This window comes from Hyperolius riggenbachi, chromosome 10, assembly GCF_040937935.1.
Source record: "Hyperolius riggenbachi isolate aHypRig1 chromosome 10, aHypRig1.pri, whole genome shotgun sequence".
NCBI classification, from domain to species: domain Eukaryota; kingdom Metazoa; phylum Chordata; class Amphibia; order Anura; family Hyperoliidae; genus Hyperolius; species Hyperolius riggenbachi.
The window spans coordinates 214,392,399-214,414,613 of record NC_090655.1 but is presented as its reverse complement, the minus strand read 5'-3'; the positions used below and the strand labels follow the sequence as shown (position 1 = coordinate 214,414,613).

The 22,215-nt window shown below is 45.9% G+C and overlaps 2 protein-coding genes across 4 annotated transcripts in view; one reads left to right on the top strand and one right to left on the bottom strand.

The window, feature by feature from the left end:
- The window catches only part of LOC137534448 (zinc finger protein 84-like), a 20,639-nt gene extending 14,946 nt beyond the window's left edge, over nucleotides 1-5,693 (top strand). For 2 of the 3 annotated variants that reach the window (XM_068255942.1, XM_068255941.1), the window contains one exon: nucleotides 1-1,745. This exon is cut by the window's left edge and continues 222 nt beyond it. In XM_068255942.1, coding sequence (XP_068112043.1) covers nucleotides 1-1,529 — 1,529 coding nt within the window. In that variant the 3' untranslated portion in view covers nucleotides 1,530-1,745. Of the gene's footprint in view, nucleotides 1,746-5,564 lie in introns of those variants that run through there. The other variant, XM_068255943.1, reaches the window with a different exon arrangement.
- Nucleotides 1-22,215, bottom strand: part of LOC137536798 (zinc finger protein 91-like) — a 100,807-nt gene that overhangs the window by 23,559 nt on the left and 55,033 nt on the right. The window lies entirely within an intron of this gene.

Genomic DNA, 22,215 nt, shown 5'->3' with positions numbered 1-22,215 from the left:
CCACTGCTAATAGATCAAAAGAGCCATCCAATTCTGAGGAATTTTCTGACAGTAAATCTTCTACTGTGATGTGGGGAGAGGAGAAGATGTTCCCATGTTCTGAATGTGGTAAATGCTTTATTAAGAAGTCTTCTCTTGTTGCACATCAGAGGGTGCATATCGGGGAGCGGCCATTTTCACATGAAAATTCTGGGAAGTTTCTCTCTCAGAAACCAGAATTTCTAAAACACCAGCAAAACCACACAGGTGAGCAAGATTTCTCATGTTCAGACTGTGGGAAATGTTTCACCCGCAAAGTAAATCTTCTGAGACACCGGAGAACTCACACAGGTGAGCGACCTTTCACATATTCGCAGTGTGGGAAATGTTTCGCCCAGAAAGGAGATCTTTTAGCACACCAGAGAATCCACACAGGTGAACGCCCATTTTGTTGTTCAGAGTGTGGGAAAAGCTTTGCTCACAAAGGAAATTTTCTTAGACACCAGAGAAGTCACACAGGCGAGCAAACCTTTTCATGTTTAGAGTGCGGAGAAAGCTTTATTGAAAAAAACAGTCTTGTTACACATCAGAGAAAACACACAGGTGAGAAGCCATTCTCATTTTCAGAGTGTGGGAAAGGTTTCAATAAGAAAAGTGACTTTCTTATTTTCCAGAGACGTCACACAGATGAGCATCTTTTTTCTTATGAAGATTCTGCAGAGTTTTTCCCTCAGAAACCTGAACTTCTAAAACACCACAAAAATCATGCAGGTGAGCAAGATTTCTCATGTTCAGAGTGTGGGAAATGTTTCACTCGCAAAGTAAATCTCCTGAGACACCAGAGAACTCACACAGGTGAGCGGCCTTTCATATGTTCTGAGTGTGGGAGAGGTTTTGCCCAGAAAGGAGATCTTCTAGCACACCAGAGAATCCATACAGGTGAACGCCCATTTTGTTGTTCAGAGTGTGGGAAAAGCTTTGCTCACAAAGGAAATTTTTTTAGACACCAAAGAAGTCACACAGGGGAGCGACCCTTTTCATGTTTAGAGTGCGGAGAAAGTTTTATTGAAAAAAGTGGCCTTGTTATACATCAGAGAATTCACACAGGCGAGAAGCCATTCTCATGCGCAGAATGTGGGAAAAGTTTCACTCAGAAAAGAGACCTCCTTATTCACCAGAGACGTCACACTGATGAGCGTCCTTTTTCATGTTCAGTATGTGGAAAAGGTTTCAGTCAGAAACATCGACTTCTTACACACCTAAAAACCCACACAGGTGAGCGTCCCTTTTCGTGTTCAGAGTGTGGGAAAGGATTCATTCGGAAAGAGCAACTTTTTACCCATGAGAGAAGTCACACGGGCGTGCGGCCATTTTCATGTCTGCTGTGTGGAAAGGGTTTCTTTCAAAAACATCATCTTCATGCACACCATAGAAGTCACACAGGGGAACGGCCTTTTTCATGTTCAGAGTGTGGGAAAAGTTTCAGTCAGAAACATCATCTTCATACACACCTGAAGAGTCACGCAGGCAAATCTGTATTTTCACATTGATAATGAAAAAAAAATTTTCTCAGAATCTTTTTTTAGGCACCAGAGAACTTGCTCCCTTTTGATATGTGTGGGAAAAGCCAAACCAAAACCTCCTTAACCCCTTCTAGACCAGGATAATCGAAATCTATGACCTGTTTACTGCCTCTTATTCCTTTTTTATACTCTTTCCACAGAGATATCTTAAAACGTAACTTTTAATAAATAGTTTTAAAATCATTAAGCCTGTAATATTGTTCCCATAATGTGACTGGGAGAGGGGAAGGAAACTCACACAGCCCTGTGAGTGAGGCTCTATAAATCCTTACACCAAAAGTAACCCCTCTTTCCCAAACTGTATCTTATCTGAACACACATCATCCATCATACAACCCAACATGTTTCACCGATTAAAAGATAGGAGCTTTGTCAGGGGTACTATAACAAAGTGCTAGAGTGCTCAAAAGTGCTATTCAAATATTACAAATACATTATGGAGTTTTGAATCAGGATGATACAATTTATTGGCTAACTTAGAGATGGATAAACAATGAGCTTTTGGCTTATAAAAAGCCTTTGTCGGACTGGTTCCTGACCAGAACTCATTAGACATGGAAAGCAAAAAATACCAATAGCCTCACAGCTATTATGAGACACTGTTTTTTGTTTTCAATGTCTAATGTAAAATATCTTAATTGCATAGTAACTATGTTAATTAACATAGCAGCGGCCGGTATTTAACCTAATGGGGACAGACGTAGTACGAATCTACGTCCAGCAGGTGGTGCTGCCACTCTGACTGGACATAAATTCAACGTCCGCGAAAATGAAGCGTCCTGCTGCAATCGTGCACATTCGAGAGGGGAGATTAAGCTGTCATATGACAGCTGATATCTCCCCTCAGCGATCAGAAGCCATCGCGTATGGCTTCTGATCACGTGATCACTACAATCGCCGGCGGATTGTAGTGATCACTGTTACGGCGGTGGGGAGGGGGGGGGGAGAGGATCCACTCATCTTCCTGCCGTTCCCCCAGCGATCGGCGCTCCCCTCCGCTCCAGCCGACATCTCCACTCACTCTGACGTCAGTGCCGGGTCCCGGCTTGATGACATTATCAAGCCGTGACCTGGAACTGAGCGGCAGTAGAGCGGAGATGCCAGCCGGAGCGGAGGATTCCACAGTGGCTCATCGCTGGAGCCTGGGAGGTGAGTAAAGGCTGCTGGCTACCGGGGGGACATCTGGCTACAGAGGGGGGACACACAGGATCTGGCTGCCTGACCCCCCCAAACGCCCCCCCCCCCTCGCATGTAATACACTTGGTCCTTAAGGAAGGGGGGTAGGCAGCTGGTCCCGAAAGGCTTAAAGGAAAGTGCGTTGCTATGTAAACAGTGTGCATGACTAAGGAAGGCAAGGTACGCTGCAAGAGCGAGTGTAGTGTGCAGCCCAGGATTTAGAGTGCGGTGCTGGTCATGGAGCTCACACTGCTATAGCAGCACAGCTTCATGAATTAGACCCTTTAGGAGATAGCTGTAGAATTGCTGTTAAATACAATTCAGAACTGGCACTGGGTGGGGGTACATGTACAGGGTGCAGGTAGGAACCATGAACATCAATCAGGCCCTAGGCAATCCAACCATGGGTATATCTAAAACCTGACACACACTTTCAATCATGACTTGCCAATCACTTTTTTTTTACCAATTTTACCACTTTTATGGAGTACTAGTGACCTTAGCCCGTTTGAAAATTACTTCGCCCCGCGCGCACGCCCCTTCTGGCCCGGTCCTCCTCCAGCTCTCGGTAGTGTCTCTACGTCTGTCCTTGCACATGCGCAGTGCTAAAAAGCACTGACACACGGACGGACACAGGGACACTTGCCTATTATTGTATAAGATGAGGGTTTACCTTAACAATCTGCTCACAGTATTCAATATCTGTTGACCCTCCTACTGCATAGAGGTGGTAAAATTAGTCAGTGATTGGCCAATCATTATTTAAGGGGTGTACCAGGCTTAAGAGTGACATGCTGTTAGTCTGCAAGGAAACAAGTGGATTCTTCCTCTATTACACATTCTTCACACACGATCTGAACCAGGTTTAAGGGTGAGAGATAATACCTCTGTGTTCAATGTGCACAACATTCTCAGTGGATTCACAACAGCCCTGCAGGGAGTATATATGTAGATTATACAGCAGTAGCGCTGTATAACTGTGATACAATTTTAGACACTAACTCCAAATGTAATAATACTGTATATCAAATGAATTTTCAGGAGCAAAGCGAGTTTGAAAATCACATGCCATTGGCCCTGGAGCTGACAGTAGTTATGTGTGTTAACACTCAAATGCACTTGTTAAAACCTATATACTCTTACATGGTTAGATCTGATTTTGAACATTTGTGTTATTGCAGCTGCACAGGTAAAGCTACATACACACACTGGTCTGAACGGGTGATATCACTTTGGCCGAGAATCAGGAGTCAGGCCAGCATGTGTACAGCAGCCGCACTATGAAAATGGGGAAAAGGGGCGGGGGGAGGGGCCCAGACAGGCCCCCCCCAGGGAGACCATGCGCGGGGCACCGCCGGGAAGGAAGAACACATTGAACTACAAACTAAGAAGAAAAAAGGGGTGTGTGCTCAGACCAGGTGTCACCTGACTTACAGTATATATTGGTTGCCTCATGTCTATTGACTAATTAAAATGGCAAAGCATTTGCAATTCGCATCTGCTTGCCAGAATATTCAGAATGGAAAACTACCTCACTTCTGTGTCCTGCACACGCAACATGACTTTAGACTTAAAGCCTGGTACACACCTTCAATTTTGATTGGCCAGTTTTACCACCTCTCATGTCCTCACCAGAGTGGATCCTGTGCTGGGACCCCTGAAAACCCCCCAACAAGGATTTGTCAGAGGTGCAGCAGCAGCTTTCCGATGGGCTCCGGTAGAAATGGCTGAGCCCCACCAGGTCCGCTGTACTGCGCAGGCACAAAGTGTGACAGGGGAAACCTCTACAGGATCCAGGGGCTTCCCCCTCCCAAGGCAATTACCCCCTAGGGGGCATTATTTTCCCAACAGGTAGACGTTACCGTTTTTTGTTTTGTTTTTAATTGGCAAAAGCCACCCACTCCCTCTATGCCGTACTATGCAAGCAAGGCAGGCGGCACACATGGAGGCCGGTGGACACCTGCTGTTTTATTATGTAGGATGGGAACAGCTGCAACAGGGTCCAATGTGTTTGGACCCTCAATGTGAGTGATGTTAATAAAATTCATGTTTTTATGCTTTTTTTTTTTTTTTTTGTAAACTGTACTCCCCGTTTGGTGGCCACTCTTCCATGTGTTGAGCAGTGGGTGGCTGGAGGTGGTTTTATATTTTTCTAGTAAAAAAAAACGGGCGCTAGGTCACAGCCGCTACCGTCCGCAATGCGCACACATACGCGTCCAGCTTGCTCGTTCCCCACCACTGTCTGAAGTATATGCACACGGAGCTGCTTGCTTGGCAGTTGGAAAAAGCTGTTATTTCCCACAATGCAATGAGAACCTCTGTGAGGCAGGGAACACACTTGACTTTCAGTTTTCGGCGCGCGTTTTTCTGCATACTTTTCTGCACACCAAGTGTGTTTCCATGCAGGAAAACGCGCACGTTTTTTCACAGCAGCTGATGTAAATGATAGAGGAAACTGCCAAAATGTGCAGAGTCATCATGCAGAATGTCAGTTTTTTTTCTGCGTGCGAAAAACACATCAAGTGTGCACTAGCACATTGATTAACATGAGTTCTCAGTTTTTCTGTGCAGAAAACGCACACGAAAACAGTCAAGTGTGTTTCCTGCCTGAACCACACACAGCAAACTGTCAGATCCGGCCCTGTGTCCTAACTGCCCTGCCTGCACACATGCTCAGTACAAAAAAGCCAGGGACAGACAACCATTCAGTTGATGACGCAGGGACACTTGCATTTTATTGTATAGGATATTTGGTTTTACCAAAGTTATTATCATGGCAGCCCATTTATTATTTACATATGATCTCTCTGTGCCTCTTTTGTATAGGTTTGGGCCTTAGCCACCTTGAAGACCTTTCTGTTTACGCTAACACAGATTCACCATCATATTTAAATAATAAATTAACTACATTCATTCAATAGTTGTTTTCTTTATCTTTCTTGTAACCTCTCATGATGCACCTTGTGAAGTAACAGGTGTTTGTATTTCTTTGCCTATTCCTCTACTGCATCAATAAAAAGTATTTTATTTAAAAAGAAATTGTGCGTAAACTGAAATTATTAGCATCTATCTCTAATGAGGACATTATATAAATGGTACATCCACTTTTTGCAGTACTGTATAACTGCATGGCTACTATTGAGGGCACTGTATAAAATGATTGCCATTTTGGAGTACACTGTATAAACCTATGGGCATTATGGGGGACACTATGCAAACCCTTTGCCTTGATGGGAGGCAATGTATAAACTTATGGCAACCCTGGGGGATGGTGTGGAAACCTATGAGCATTATGGGAGATATTATAAAAACCTTTGGCCTTCTGGGTATACTGTATAAATCAGTGGCAATGCTGGGGAACATAAATCTATAACCATCATGGGGAAAGATAAACCTATTTTACCTATTCAAGCCATTGCGTAAATCTGGAGGATGTTTATAGAAAACAGTAAAATACACAACTTTTCAATTCTTGTTTTTAGCCCCTGTGTACCCTTTCCAGTCAGGACAACTCACTGTCTCCCTCCTGTGCAATGCTGATTGTCAGTGTGCAGTGCTGTGTGTCAGTGTGCAGCTGCAGACAGCACATATACTTTCTGCTCCACCGTGCTGTTGAGCATTTGGGGGGCAGCTACTGGAGGAGTACCAGTGGGTAAGTGCCTGGAGTAACGGAGGAGTGCTTGGAACCGCATTGTCTTGGCCACTGGAACAGACCCTCATGGTTGCCCCAGCAGCTAAGTAACCAATGCGAGGATTGGAGTTCAGAAAGTGCTCAGGTGGTCGGAGCTTCAGAAAATTGGAAAAGCACTCTCTGGGGGTGTAACGTGCCAGGTTATCACGAGATTATAGGTGGCAGAAATCTGTGCTATAGGGCATATTCCAGATCAACAAGAGGAGCTGTAATGTGAGCCTGACTGCTGAGCAGATGCTATGGAGCACCATTCACCCCAAGAGTGTCTCATTCATTCAGTCCAATAGCCCAGGTATGTGAGCCCTTACTCATTCACCCTGACCTCCAAGGTATGTGCCCCTGAGAGCCCAGGAATGTGACCCATTCATTCACCTGAGTGTCTATGTGTCCAACCCATTCACCCGAGCGCCCATGTATAAGTGAAAGTTAGAGCCTACATACGTGTCACATTCATTTGCCGAAAGGGCCCAAGTATATGCCCCACCAATTTACCCTGGGATCCCAGGTATGTTTCACACCCATTCACTCTAATCCCAGGTATGTGCCCCAACCATTAAGCCCCAGAGTCCAGGTATGTTTCTATCCAGTTACCTCAAGAGGCTGTGTATGTATCCCATCCATTTGCCTTGAGAGTCTACATATATCCCAATCATGATTATAGAGGGTGCACAAAGAAGACAGAGCATGCATCCTTGCTCCATCTGGACTACATTTACCAGTAACATTACATGTAACAGAAATATTAGAAGGCACCCAATAGTGTATGCATGAGATTAAAAAGGTTAACAAGAGTTGACTTACCTACCAAATTATGTCGTAACCAGCTAGTAAGTCAAAAGTAACTACTGCATGATGACTGCAGATAAGTGTGAGCATATATCTAGCTCTGTCTACGAGGGCAGTGTTCTTTTTTTTCTGCAGTGCAACCTTGAAACAAACCACAACAATTCCTACCTAACAACCGGAGTAGTGAGAGTTTTACTCAATAGCAGGTGAGTCTTACCCAGTAGCAGTAGCTCCGTCAGAGGCAGCTTCTCTGACTAAGCTTTCAGGCTAAACTAATTAGGCTAGCACGCCCAGCGCATAGGCAAACGCACGTGTGAAAGTTTCACTTTACCTTTCATTACCAATGTCGGCTGTCCTCATTATTATCTGTATCCAAACTGCTCCTAATTGATCCTGTTGTCGATCGGGAGCAGATCGGACATTTAGGAAATAATCCTGTCAGTCGGACGGGAAATTGCATTGTGTACCCAGCATCAGGGTTGCTCGTAAACTACGCCAGAGCGAATCTACGCATCGTAGTACGCAACTACGCATCGTAGTTCGTAGGCGAAGTTTAAGAACTACACTTACGCATTTCCGCGTAGTCGTAGTCCCGCTATGCGTAGCTTCGCCCGCTACGCGTAGTTGACGTATGTATTGCGAAGTCAACTACGCGTGCGGTAACTGCATTTATATGGGTCATTGCGCATGTGCAGAAATTTTATTGCCCTTTATCCGCATACAATTCCGCATTGGATGTTGGAATGTATGCTTAAATTAGTTTGTGTATGCGCATAGTTAGCAGATTATTGCGGAAATTTTTCCGCATAAGGGCATAAGCGGTCGCATCAACTACGCTACGCAACACGAGAAGCTTGCGTATTTTAATGCGTAGTCTACGGTATGCCAACGTAGCGAAGTGGCTGATTTCGGAGCCGTAGATTGCGAAGCGTATTTGCGCAAAAATACGCGTAGTTCCAGCGTAGCGAAGTTGGCTACCTACGACCATCCCTGCCCAGCATGATGGATGTCCTACCATATTATTATACTGTAATGTGCGTGGCTGAGGAAGACCTTTCAGAAATCCCCCCCTTGAAAATCCTGGGGTTGCCCCTGCTGCGCCAGCGTGGTCCTGCCATCCAACCTGCTACTGGGTAAGACTCTCACTACTCTGCGTCTCTCATCACTTCACTTTGGTTCCTGCTCCTATTCACTACAGATGTGGTATTTCCTCTATAATACTTCTTATTGATACTTTCTGTTGCATTATACAGTATTCTTGGTGGATTCATTGTATAGGTTCGCACTGGTACTTTTTGTCTATATTGGCTATCTTTTTGCACTAGCACTTTTATTGGTATGCTTCACTCTAAATACTTTTTTGGCATTTTTCTATGGTGTTATCTCCCTTACACCAGCACCATGTGATATCTATGAATATTAACAATATTGCGCAGATCTATGTATATTTTTTCTGCATTTTTATTTTATGCTTCACTGAAAATACTTTTAAATTTTTTTCTGTTTTTGCAATTTTGTTCTTGAGATCGCACATTATATATATATATATATATATATATATATATATGCACACTGTAAATGCCATTAGTATTACTAGGCATTTGGCATATTTTATTATTATGTTGTATATTAATCTTCATAATAGGAACTATAGAGCCTTGCCTATTTATTATTAGTCTGTACACAGACTTATGGATATCATGCGAAAATGCCTTGCTTTTAATCATGCACATTTGATACAATAAAGAGTTCCTGAACAGTGAAGCAGGGATTCATTTTGATTTTGTCAATTATGACTTCGGAGTGGGAGTTCTGATTCTTGAGGTTGTTTGGGCATGTCAAGTGACAGGCAGCCTATTGGGCCAATCAAAGTGCGGGGATAATGTCCAATAAAGTGATCGGACCCGCAGGGGCTCAGAGTAGGACGAGTGGAGCTCTCGTCATTGCCAATTAGCAGGCATACGTTCGTAGCGCTCGCTATGATACTCTGATAAGGCCCCTTAACTCTGGGCTTGATTCACTAAGACAAATAGCATGCTGCCTTTATCAAAGTGTACCTGAGCCAAAGCTGGGGTACAAAATCACATACCTAAGAAGAGGGAAGCCTCTGAATGTAATAGAGGCTTTCCATGGGGTCTTCCAAACTCCGGACCCTCCAAAGATTACCGACGAGGGCCCTTCAGCAAGGAAGAGTAAGCACAGTAACCCTGAGCCGCTTGTGCACAAACCACTGTGTGCTACTGCACAGGTGCAGCTGCACTTGTGCCAGAAAAGGAGTGCTACCCTGATCAGCTGGAAGGTCCCAAGCAGCGGTGGAGGACTAGCGGACAGCATGGAAGGATCCCCAGAGGCTTCCCTCTCAATAAAGAAAACCCAAGGTGGGCAGATGAGGGGGGCACAGAGGCATGTTCTCTGCCTCATGACATGCCTCTGTGTCCCCACACTGCTGCGCTATAGCCCCCTGAGATTAGCGACAATATTTGTCTCTATCTCAGCGGTAAACACAGGGAGAGGGATTCCCTGTTCAAAACTCCTGCCAGGGGCATTCCTACAGGGTCTCCAGAGCTGCCAATGGCAGCTCTCTCTCCCTGGCTGCGCCCCATGTTGCTCCCCCGCCTCCCTGCACAGTTTGTATAGACAAGGGGTGAGGGGTATGGGAGGAGAGCGCACTCAGAAGAGTAGCATTTGTCCCTGGCAAGCCTCCCGGGGAATGATCTCACCTTTAGGACTGACTGACTAGCCCATATGGGTCTGTCAGCAATCCAGCGTTGTCCCACTCTATGCCAGGGACACAGGCATCGGTGGCGCTTTCAAACAGGATCGGTCACATCAGCTGATCTCCATAGATGGCCGCTCACTGGGTCTTGTTGAATGTAGTGCCTAGAGGCACTGTGTGCAAGTTTGTTAGCCAGACTCTGAACTCCCACTACGTGTGGGGATAGAGCGTGCTGCTGAAGGTTCCTGGAAGGTGCAGTGCGTGCAGAAAGGATACACGGCAAGGTCCGTGTTTGGTTGAGAAAACAATAAATAGGTTATTATGCCACGCGTTTCTGGAGAGAAATGTTCTCCTTTCTTCAGGCGAAAAATCGAGGAGGATGTCCGGACTCTGCAGAGGGAAAATGATGCTCATTGCTCACCAGTGTGATGTCATCAATTCGTTGGTGCATACAAAGTCTCCATCATAAATGAGCCTTAATGTACATAAAATAGTGATCACACCACACCAAGGGGGTTAGCTGAGCAAATAAACACTTTATTACTAAGGCCCAGGAAAAAACAAATTCCTTCAGTGAAACATTCAGAATCTGAAATGAATTGTATAAACAGTACTGTGATCGCTCACACGTGAATGCTTCATCTCTATGAAGGACTTTTTAAAGCAGTGGTGATAACAGACACAACAGGTATTTGTGTCCCCTTTAAGAGCCTTTACAGATAGTCCATAGACTGACTAAAGATGGTCGATGAGATACTTGCATGGAAATTTCCTGCAGCTTGACATTGTGCTAAACCATTGGGTAGGAAGTGCATATGATTTGATAAAAGGACAACTGTAGCTAGAGGGATACGGAGGCTGACATATTTTTTTCTATTTAACCACTTCCCGACCGCCGTATATACAATTGGCGGCCGGGAAGTGGACGCAGCAAGGACCGCCGTATTGACAATTGGCGGCGGTCCTTGTATGGCCATGGGCGGAGCGATCGCGTCATCCGTGACGCGATCCTCCGCCTCCGCCTGGTGCCGCTCACCTGCCGCAACATCCCGCCGGCCATACGGAAGCGCCGGCGGGATGTTAACCCGACGATCGCCGCATACAAAGTGTATAATACACTTTGTAATGTTTACAAAGTGTATTATACAGGCTGCCTCCTGCCCTGGTGGTCCCAATGTCCGAGGGACCACCAGGGCAGGCTGCAGCCACCCTAGTCTGCACCAAGCACACTGATTCCCCCCCCCCCTGCCCCAGATTTTTTGCACCCAATCACCCCCCTAATCACCCATCAATCACTCCCTGTCACTATCTGTCAACGCTATTTTTTTTCCCCCCTGCCCCCCGCTCCCTCCTGATCACCCCCCACCCCTCAGATTCTCCCCAGACCCCCCCCCCCCCAGACCCCCCCCCATATACTGTATGCATCTATCCCCCCTGATCACCTGTCAATCACCTGTCCATCACCTGTCAATCACCCCCTGTCACTGCCACCCATCAATCAGCCCCTAACCTGCCCCTTGCGGGCAATCTGATCACCCCCCCACATCAATAGATCGCCCGCAGATCCGACATCAGATCACCTCCAAAATCCATTGTTTACATCTATTCTCTCCTCTAAAAACCCACTAATTACCCATCAATCACCCATCAATCACCCCCTATCACCACCTGTCACTTTTACCTATCAGATCAGACCCTAATCTGCCCCTTGCGGGCACCCAATCACCCGCCCACGCGCTCAGATTGCCCTCTGACCCCCCCTTATCAATTCACCAGTGCATAAATTACATCTGTTCTTCCCTGTAATAACCCACTGATCACCTGTCAATCACCTGCCAATCACCTATCACCCATCAATCACCCCCTGTCACCCCCTGTCACTGCCACCCATCAATCAGCCCCTAACCTGCCCCTTGCGGGCAATCTGATCACCCACCCACACCATTAGATCGCCCGCAAACCCGCCGTCAGATTACCTCCCAAATGTATTGTTTACATCTGTTATCTTCTCTAAACACCCACTAATTACCCATCAATCACCCCCTATCACCAACCGTCACTGTTACCTATCAGATCAGACCCTAATCTGCCCCTTGCGGGCACCCAATCACCCGCCCACACGCTCAGATTGCCCTCGGACCCCCCTTATAAATTCGCCAGTGCATTAATTACATCTGGCCTTCCCTGTAATAACCCACTGATCACCTGTCAATCACCTGCCAATCACCTATCACCCATCAATCACCCCCTGTCACTGCCACCCAACAATCAGCCCCTAACCTGCCCTTTGCGGGCAAACTGATCACCCACCCACACCAATAGATCGCCCGCAGATCCGACATCAGATCACCACCCAAGCGCAGTGTTTCCATCTATTCTCTCCTCTAAACACCCACTAATTACCCATCAATCACCCATCAATCACCCCCTATCACCACCTGTCACTGTTACCCATCAGATCAGACCCTAATCTGCCCCTTGCGGGCACCCAATCGCCCGCCTACACGCTCAGATTGCCCTCAGACCCCCCCTTATCAATTCGCCAGTGCAATATTTACATCTGTTCTCCCCTGTAATAACCCACTGATTACCTGTCAATCACCTATCAATCACCCATCAATCACCCCCTGTCACTGCCACCCATCAATCACCCCCTGTCACTGCCGCCCATCAATCACCCGCTGTCACTGCCACCCATCAATAAGCCCCTAACCTGCCCCTTGCGGGCAATCTGATCACCCACCCACACCAATAGATCGCCCGCAGATCCGACGTCCGATCACCTCCCAAGTGCAGTGCAGTGTCCCAAGTGCATCTGTTCACTACCCTAAACACCCACTAATTACCAATCAATCACCCCCTGTCACTGCTACCTATCAGATTAGACCCCTATCTGCCCCTAGGGCACTCAATCACCCGCCCACACCCTCAGAATGCCCTCAGACCCCAGCCCTGATCACCTCGCCAGTGCATTGCTTGCATCTATTCCCCCCTCTAATCACACCTTGAGACACCCATCAATCACCTCCTGTCACCCCCTAGCACACCTACCCATCAGATCAGGCCCCAATTTGCCCCGTGTGGGCTCCTGATCACTCGGCCAAACCCTCAGATCCCCCTCAGACCCCCTTCCGATCACCTCCCCAGTGCATTGATTGCATCTATTTTCCCCTCTAACCACCCCCTGAGACACCCATCAATCACCTCCTGTCACCCCCCTAGCACTCCTATCCATCAGATCAGGCCCAATACAACCTGTCATCTAAAAGGCCACCCTGCTTATGACCGGTTCCACAAAATTCGCCCCCTCATAGACCACCTGTCATCAAAATTTGCAGATGCTTATACCCCTGAACAGTCATTTTGAGACATTTGGTTTCCAGACTACTCACGGTTTTGGGCCTGTAAAATGCCAGGGCGGTATAGGAACCCCACAAGTGACCCCATTTTAGAAAAAAAGACTCCCCAAGGTATTCTGTTAGGTGTATGACGAGTTCATAGAAGATTTTATTTTTTGTCAAAAGTTAGCGGAAATTGATTTTTATTGGTTTTTTTTCACAAAGTGTCATTTTTCACTAACTTGTGACAAAAAATAAAATCTTCTATGAACTCGCCATACACCTAACGGAATACCTTGGGGTGTCTTCTTTCTAAAATGGGGTCACTTGTGGGGTTCCTATACTGCCCTTGCATTTTAGGGGCCCTAAACCGCGAGGAGTAGTCTAGAAAACAAATGCCTCAAAATGACCTGTGAATAGGACGTTGGGCCCCTTAGCGCACCTAGGCTGCAAAAAAGTGTCACACATGTGGTACCGCCGTACTCAGGAAAAGTAGTATAATGTGTTTTGGGGTGTATTTTTACACATACCCATGCTGGGTGGGAGAAATTTCTATGTAAATGGACAATTGTGTGTAAAAAAATCAAACAATTGTCATTTACAGAGATATTTCTCCCACTTAGCATGGGTATGTGTAAAAATACACCCCAAAACGCATTATACTACTTCTCCTGAGTACGGCGGTACCACATGTGTGGCACTTTTTTGCACCCTAACTGCGCTAAAGGGCCCAAAGTCCAATGAGTACCTTTAGGATTTCACAGGTCATTTTGAGAAATTTCGTTTCAAGACTACTCCTCACGGTTTAGGGCCCCTAAAATGCCAGGGCAGTATAGGAACCCCACAAATGACCCCATTTTAGAAAGAAGACACCCCAAGGTATTCCGTTAGGAGTATGGTGAGTTCAAGGTGAGAGGGGCATGGTGAGTCCGTGGCAGATTTCATTTTTTTTTTGTCGCAAGTTTGTGAGGAAAAAAAAAAAAGTTTCCATTTCTTCTAAGTGTCATTTTCCGCTTACTTGTGACAAAAAATAATATCTTCTATGAACTCACTATGCCTCTCAGTGAATACTTTGGGATGTCTTCTTTCCAAAATGGGGTAATTTGGGGGGTATTTATACTATCCTGGAATTCTAGCCCCTCATGAAACATGACAGGGGGTCAGAAAAGTCATAGATGCTTGAAAATGAGAAAATTCACTTTTTGCACCATAGTTTGTAAACGCTATAACTTTTACCCAAACCAATAAATATACACTGAATGGGTTTTTTTTTTTATCAAAAACATGTTTGTCCACATTTTTCGCGCTGCATGTATACAGAAATTTTACTTTATTTGAAAAATGTCAGCACAAAAATTTAAAAAAATCATTTTTTTGCCAAAATTCATGTCTTTTTTGATGAATATAATAAAAAGTAAAAATCGCAGGAGCAATCAAATAGCACCAAAAGAAAGCTTTATTAGTGACAAGAAAAGGAGCCAAAATTCATTTAGGTGGTAGGTTGTATGAGCGAGCAATAAACCGTGAAAGCTGCAGTGGTCTGAATGGAAAAAAAGTGGCCGGTCCTTAAGGGGTAGAAAGCCCTAGGTCCTCAAGTGGTTAAGTAATACCAGTTACCTAGCAGTCCTGCTGATCCCTCTGCCCGAATACTTTTAGCCATAGATCCTGAACAAGTATGCAGCAGATCTGGTGTTTATTGTCAGATCTTACAAGATTAGCAGCATGCTTGTTTCCGGTGTTATTCAGACACTACTGCAAACAAAGATCAGTAGGGCTGCCAGAAAACTGGTATTGTTTAACCACTTAACGACCGCCTAACACCAGGCGGTCGCAGTAGTGATCGCCGTCCTGTACCGCCCATAGAGAGGAGCAGAGGGAGGGAGGGTGGAATAGCGCTGCGGAGGGGGGCTTTGAGGAGCCCCCCCCCGCAAGGCACAACAGAGCGGCGGCGATCAGACCCCCCCCCCCCCCCCAGCAGGGCATCCCCCTAGTGGGGAAAAAAGGGGGAAGTCTGATCGCCCTGCCTGCCCGCTGATCTGTGCTGAGGACTGAAGAGCCCACGCAGCACAGATCAGCCAAAATTAGCCCGGTCCTTAAGTGGTTAAAAGGAAATAAATATGGCAGCCTCCATATTCTTCTCAGTTCTGGGCACCACATTACAAAAAAGATATTGCAGTTTTAGAGCAGGTGCAGAGACGAGCAACAAAATTGATGCGTGGGATGGAAGGTCTCACTTATCGAGAAAGGTTAGATAAACTGGGTTTATTTAGTCTAGAGAAAAGACGCCTTAGAGGGGATCTAATTAACATGTATAAATACATCAGAGGGCAATATAATACCTTGGCGGATGAGCTTTTTGTCCCTAGGCCTTCTCAAAGGACTAGAGGACATGATCTGCGCATGGAGGAAAAACGTTTTAACCATTTATTTAGGAAAGGGTTCTTTACAGTAAGAGTGATTAAGATGTGGAATGCATTGCCACAGGAAGTCGTTATGGCAAACTCTATACCTGCATTTAAAGGGGGCTTAGATGCTTTCCTTGCGTTGAAAGACATCCATGGCTACAATTACTAGGTAATGCCTAATGATGTTGATCCAGGGATTTTATCTGATTGCTATCTGGAGTCGGGAAGGAATTTTTCCCTTTAGGGGCTAATTGGACCATGCCTTGTAAGGGTTTTTTCGCCTTCCTCTGGATCAACAGGGATATGTGAGGGAGCAGGCTGGTGTTGTACTTTATACTGGTTGAACTCGATGGACGTATGTCTTTTTTCAACCAAAATAACTATGTAACTATGTAACTTCAGTTGTCCTTTAAAAGAATTATGTCAATTTAAATTGATCCAATTCTAAGTTGCATACAATATGTATAAAATCGGCATGCGATCCGGTATTATTAGCATCTCACTGACAATCTCTAAGGGTGCGTACACAGCCAATTTTGCCACCTCCATTGCCTTGGAAGCACACTAGATGAAACTCCACCAAGGCAACTGATAAGCACCTCTGATCAATCGCCAGCTGAGAGTAAAATTCTCCCTACTTACAGTACCCTGCTCGCTGTTTGACATCACTCCTAGATCACCTGCATGGCAACAGACTCTCGTATGGTACTTGTGACAGTAATGAGAGAACATGATAATTAGTGTTGGTGTTAAAGCTCAGAACACCAGAATATTCCCAAATACACAAATAAACAGGGTCAGTTCACTAACCTGTGCTTTTCACGTGATGCTTACTTCCCTGACCCTGTCCACTTGTTCAGTACCGAGATGATGGTGCTGAAGTCAGGAGTTCGGGAGTATTCAAGTGTTTTGAATTTCATATGCCGAGTTCGAACAGTAACTCTAATAACACTCAAATGTACCTATAGTGCACCTTCGAGACAAGCAGATGTCACTTTCATAGAAAGACAGTTGTAAAGTCTGCAAAATGATATTAGCACATGCAGCATGTTACCTCTGGCCCCTCACTTATTAAACATGCTAAATTCAGTGGTCTGCTTCCTTTCATATTATGGCAGGCAGTGCTATGCACAGTACAGCCATTTCCCCATGCGCTGGGATGATGCTACCTTGGGCCAGCATTTTTTGGGGATGCTAGAGCTTGGGATAAAGTAATGTGAGTGCTCACAGAGACTATGAGGAAGAGGCCTTCCCCACCAAAATGTTTCACCCCGCCTCTCGAGGCTTCGTCAAGGGTGGATATGCAAAGTCCACAGACAATCTGACAATCAAATCTCATTAAAAAAAAAAGTCACAGTTAAATATTCCTAATTTCTAATGACAGTTCTCCCGTCACTGTAAACACAAGGGTTTTTCCACACTACTCACGTTGTGTTGCAATATCGACCAGAAAGTTGTACCGCGCATTAAACGTGTGGTGCAAACATACAGTGAAGTATACAGTACAATGAAAGTATGCTTCACTGCCACTTTAAACGCAGACTGAGCTCGCTACACACACAGCATGTTATGTGTTAGTCCAATGGGACCCACCACACTGCACCCTATGTGAGTTTACCATAGAAATATCATTGGGAAACGATTATAATGTCCATTTCGACAGAACACAACACATTCAGTGTGAAAAGAACCTAAGGATGTTATTTTGTTATGCAAGAATTGATATACATTTCAAAGTTGTTGGTAAACCTTGGATGCTGGATACATCATCGTCCCTTCTATCCATTCTAAGAAATTAAAGTTAAAGAGGAATTGTAGTCAAAAAAAGTACTAAATAAAATTGCTATTTTTTTTTTCTCAATAATATTCATTTATAAATTATTTAGTCAGTGGTTGCCCAATGTGAAATCTTTTCTCACCCAGATTTACAGTCTAAAATTTATAACAGGTGGCGATTCGCTTCGGCCATAAGAAGTGAGTGTCATTTCCTGCTTTGCCGGCTGCCAGATAGGAGTTACCGCGTACTTCCAGTAGTCCCCAAAGAATGCTGTCGGCAGTGCGGCCGCTACATTCAGAGTGAAACCGGCCTGAATTTGCCAGAGACTAATACTGCACTTTGGAAGCCTGATCGATTTACGTTCAGACTGGAATCAATCTGGCGTGCTTGAAAAGCCTCGGTTAGATGTGTGGCAGTAGCGGCTTCTTGACTCCCTGTGTGTAATGTGTACCCACAAAACGCACAAAATGAAAGTCTATGGGAACGCAATGGTATGCGTTTTTCATGCGTTTTTTCACTAAAATATTTTTTTTTTTGCTGTATTTTGGTTTCCTGCTGTCTTCCAAGTGATTTGCATGAATGGAAATCTAAAAATGCATGGAAAACGCATCCAAAACGCATATGCGTTTTGTATATGCAAACACATTAAAACACAATGAAAACGCACCACAAACGCACAAACACCGCACACAACATTAACTTACAACATGACATAAAACACAGCGTTTCACGCTATGTCCTATGTGAACCCAGCCTTACATGTGCTGTCAGTGCAGATTAAGGATTAGTGCATTAGGGCTGTACAAACAGACTGCATTGCGCTGTGTTCTTATAACATCATGCATTTTTTTTCAATTGCAAAGCCTTTTTAAAAATAATAAAAATTGTAATAAATTGTACACAGTAGTACGATGCGATTTTAGAAACTTGCAATCGCAGTGACTGCATTAGAAAATCGCATACAAAAAAGGCAAGGAGATTGCATTTTTTCGAGGTCAAATCCCAGGAGACCTTGCAACTTCCTGTCGAAGGACTTTAAAGAGACTCAGAGAGGAACAATACTAAAACTCTGATATTTACCCGGGGCTTTCTCCCGCCCCATAAACACGTCTAAGTGCCACGCCGTCCTTCTGCAGTCTGCCGTTCAGCTGCGGTGAGCCCCGGTAATAGGCTCAGTTACATCAGCCGCTCTGCTGGACGCGTAATACAAAAGTACCTTCTCCATCATTATTTCATTCATATATAGATTATATACACCATGGGCTTGATTCACAAAAGAGTGTTTTGTTAGCACGGCCGTTTTCGCACAAATTTTCGCGTTTGCGAGTTTTCGCGTGCAATTAAACGTTTTCACGCGCAAACACGAATTTTCGCATGAAATCGCTATAGTTTTCGCGTGCAAATTAGAGTTTGCGCGCGAAAACGATAACGATTTTGCTGTGTGCGAAAACGTTTAATTGCACGCGAAAATTTGCGATCGCGCGCACATTTTTGTTTATTTTTTTTTGTTTATTTTTTTTTTCGCCGGGGCCCCCCTCCCTCACCTCGGGTCCCCCCTCCTATCAGCGTCGGGAGGTGCGGCATATACAGAAACCTCCGGCGGGATAAACAGCCACTAGAGGTTCAGCTGCCTCCGGGCTACGCTGTCTCTTCTGTATTGCTGCTCGCATCGCTTCCTGGTTTATTGCGAGCAGCAATACAGAGAATACACCGTAGCCTGGGAGGCAGCTGAACCTCTAGCGGCTGATTACCCCGCCGGAGCTTCCTGTATATGCCGCTCTCTCGCAGCTGATGGAAGGGGGGACCCCAGATGAGGCAGGGTGGAAAAGAGTCGGGCCCCTACCCCACTAACTACTCAGCTACCTCCCCTCCCACCCGGCTACCTAACTGCCCACCCTGCTACCTAACTGCCCACCCTCCAACCTAACTGCCCACCCTGCTACCTAACTGCCCACCCTCCAACCTAACTGCCCACCCTCCCACCCCGCTACCTATCTGCCCACCCTGCTACCTATCTGCCTACCCTGCCACCCAGCTCCCTAACTGCCCACCCAGCTACCTATCTGCCTACCCTGCCACCCAGCTACTTAACTGCCCACCCGGCTACCTAACTGCCCACCCTGCCACCTGGCTACCTAACTTCCCACCCGGCTACCTAACTGCCCACCCTTCTACCTAACTTCCCACCCGGCTACCTAACTGCCCACCCGTCTACCTATCTGCCTACCCTCCCACCCGTCTACCTATCTGCCTACCCTCCCACCCAGCTACCTAACTGCCTACCCAGTGCAGTGCCTGCACTGCAAATAGTGTGCCAGCCTGCCCAATCACCTTCCCTCCAGGTAATTAATGTTATCCCACTATAGACCTAACTACATATACTGCATTTTGTGGGGAAATCTGGCGACAATCTGATTGCATTTTGTGGGGAAATGTGCCAACAATCTGGTTGTATTTTGTGGGGAAATCTGCCGCCAATCTGGTTGCATTTTGTTGGGAAATCTGCCGACAATCTGGTTGCATATTGTGTGGAAATCTGCCGACAATCTGGTTGCATTTTGTTGGGAAATCTGCCGACAATCTGGTTGCATATTGTAGGGAAATCTTCCGACAATCTGGTTGCATGCATATTGTAGGGAAATCTGCTGACAATCTGGTTGCATTTTGTTGGGAAATCTGCCGACAATCTGGCTGCATATTGTAGGGAAATCTGCTGACAATCTGGTTGCATATTGTAGGGATATCTGCCGACAATCTGGTTGCATTTTGTGGGGAAATCAGATTTCCCCACAAAATGTTTGGGTGGGAGGTCCGATGTCCGTGGGGTTGGAAGGTCGTGGGGGGGCATAATTTTTTTTGCTATGGGGCCCAGTCATTTCTAGCTACGTCCCTGGTATTGATATAGTTCCACAGAAGGGTAGCATCAGGAGGAGGCGGGGTTATGCAAATTAGTCACAGGTGCATTGCTCTGGCCAGTTTTGCCTGTTAAGGGCCACCGTATCTAATTTTCATTAGATTTAGGCTACATATTCAGGATCAAGACTTCTTTAATGAATCTGTGTAGCCTGGGGGTTGTAAAACTACGTGTGGGTTGTAAAACTAAATATCTCGCCATAAGGTGAAAACTGCAGAAATATGGGGGTATAAATAGCAATTGACTCGTCACAAAAAGTAGATATGTGGGTGTGAGGGGAGAGGTGAGTCACTGGTAACAGGGATGTCTCCCCATCCAATGGGTCCCATAAAAAAAAAAAAAAAAAAAACGGGACTACATCCGCATAGTCTTTTTTTTATACTGACGCAGTGCGGCTTTATGTGACGGAAGTGACATTTTTGCTGCACCCCTTACACGACTGCATACGTTTGGCACCACGCGGTTTCTGCGGAGGACCGGAAGCCACATAAGTCACGTTAGCCACGCAAGTTTTATACATTGCGCGGAAGCGTATTTTTGCAATACGCTTCTGCGCAGGTGAACACTTCTAGGGCTGATCGGAACAGCTGAATTCCGATTTTGTCGAAATTTCGTGTACCACATGTGAAAACCGAATTTCGTGTTCCGAGTGCATTTCTATTGAAGTCAATAGTGCCAACTTCTGCGGTTAATTGTAAAGCCCCTGTACATGCTATCATCACCAAATTTGGCATGTATAATAAGCAGATGATTAGGAACATGGTAAAAAAAAATTGTGAAAAGACCTTATAGTTTTTGAGCAAATAGATTTCAAAGTTTCATAGGAAAAATGGTTTTTAAACTGTGTAAAATGACACTGCTGCAGTACAGGTTACTGCATTCCGAGTTCTGTATACATATTGTATACATTTTATGAAAACAGACAGCGTGGGGTCCCCCCTTCCAAGCCTCCTTAACTCCTTGTCTCCCATGCAGGCTGGGATAGCCAGAATGCGGAGTCCCGGCCACGTGGGGCTTCGCACCCTGATCTATACCAGCCCGCATGGTCCATGGTATGGGGGGGGGGGGGGCTCTGGAGGAGAGGGGCGGTCAACCTCCCCCTCTCCCCCAGAGCCCTTGTCCAATCCATGGACAAGGGGCTCTTCCCCACCTCCGGTGCCCCAGGAGGAGGTGGGGGCCGCTGACGTCCTCGGGGGTTCATGGTGCCATCCGGGGTTCCCCTTTAACAAGCGGACCCCGGAAGCGCCTCCACCCCAGGAGAAATGAGTATAGGGGTGCACGGTACCCCTTACCCATTTCAGCAGAGTTAAAAAAAGAAATAAAAACACGACAACGAAAAAAGTCATTTATTGTTCTAAATTAACCAGGGATACTTACCTTGCAAAAATCCCACTCCAGTATCCTCTTAGGACATCTCACCACCCTCCCACACCGACGAACTCCCGCCACTGAATGGTCACAGTCAGCCTCTGCATCTGTATAGCAGAGGCTATGAACACGAAAATGTTGCGTTTGAAACAAGAAATTTTGGCAAACAGTGATGCGATCAAACAGGGACGGATCTTGGGGGGGGGCAGACAGGTCTCTTGCCCCAGGCGCAGTTTGTTGAATTCTTAAAAAGGCGGCAAAATTTGGATGGGGAATAGCAGTTTAGGCGCCAAAACCTGATCTTTAGGCACCAAAACTGGATGAGGAATGGCAGTTTAGGCGCCAAAACCTGACCTTTAGGCGCCAAAACCTGACCTTGCCCCAGGCGCAACTTGGTCTAGATCCGTCCCTGCGATCAAAATGGCCACTGGGAAATCCCGGAACGCTGGAGGCCACACTAGAGTGGCAAAACCAGCCATTTT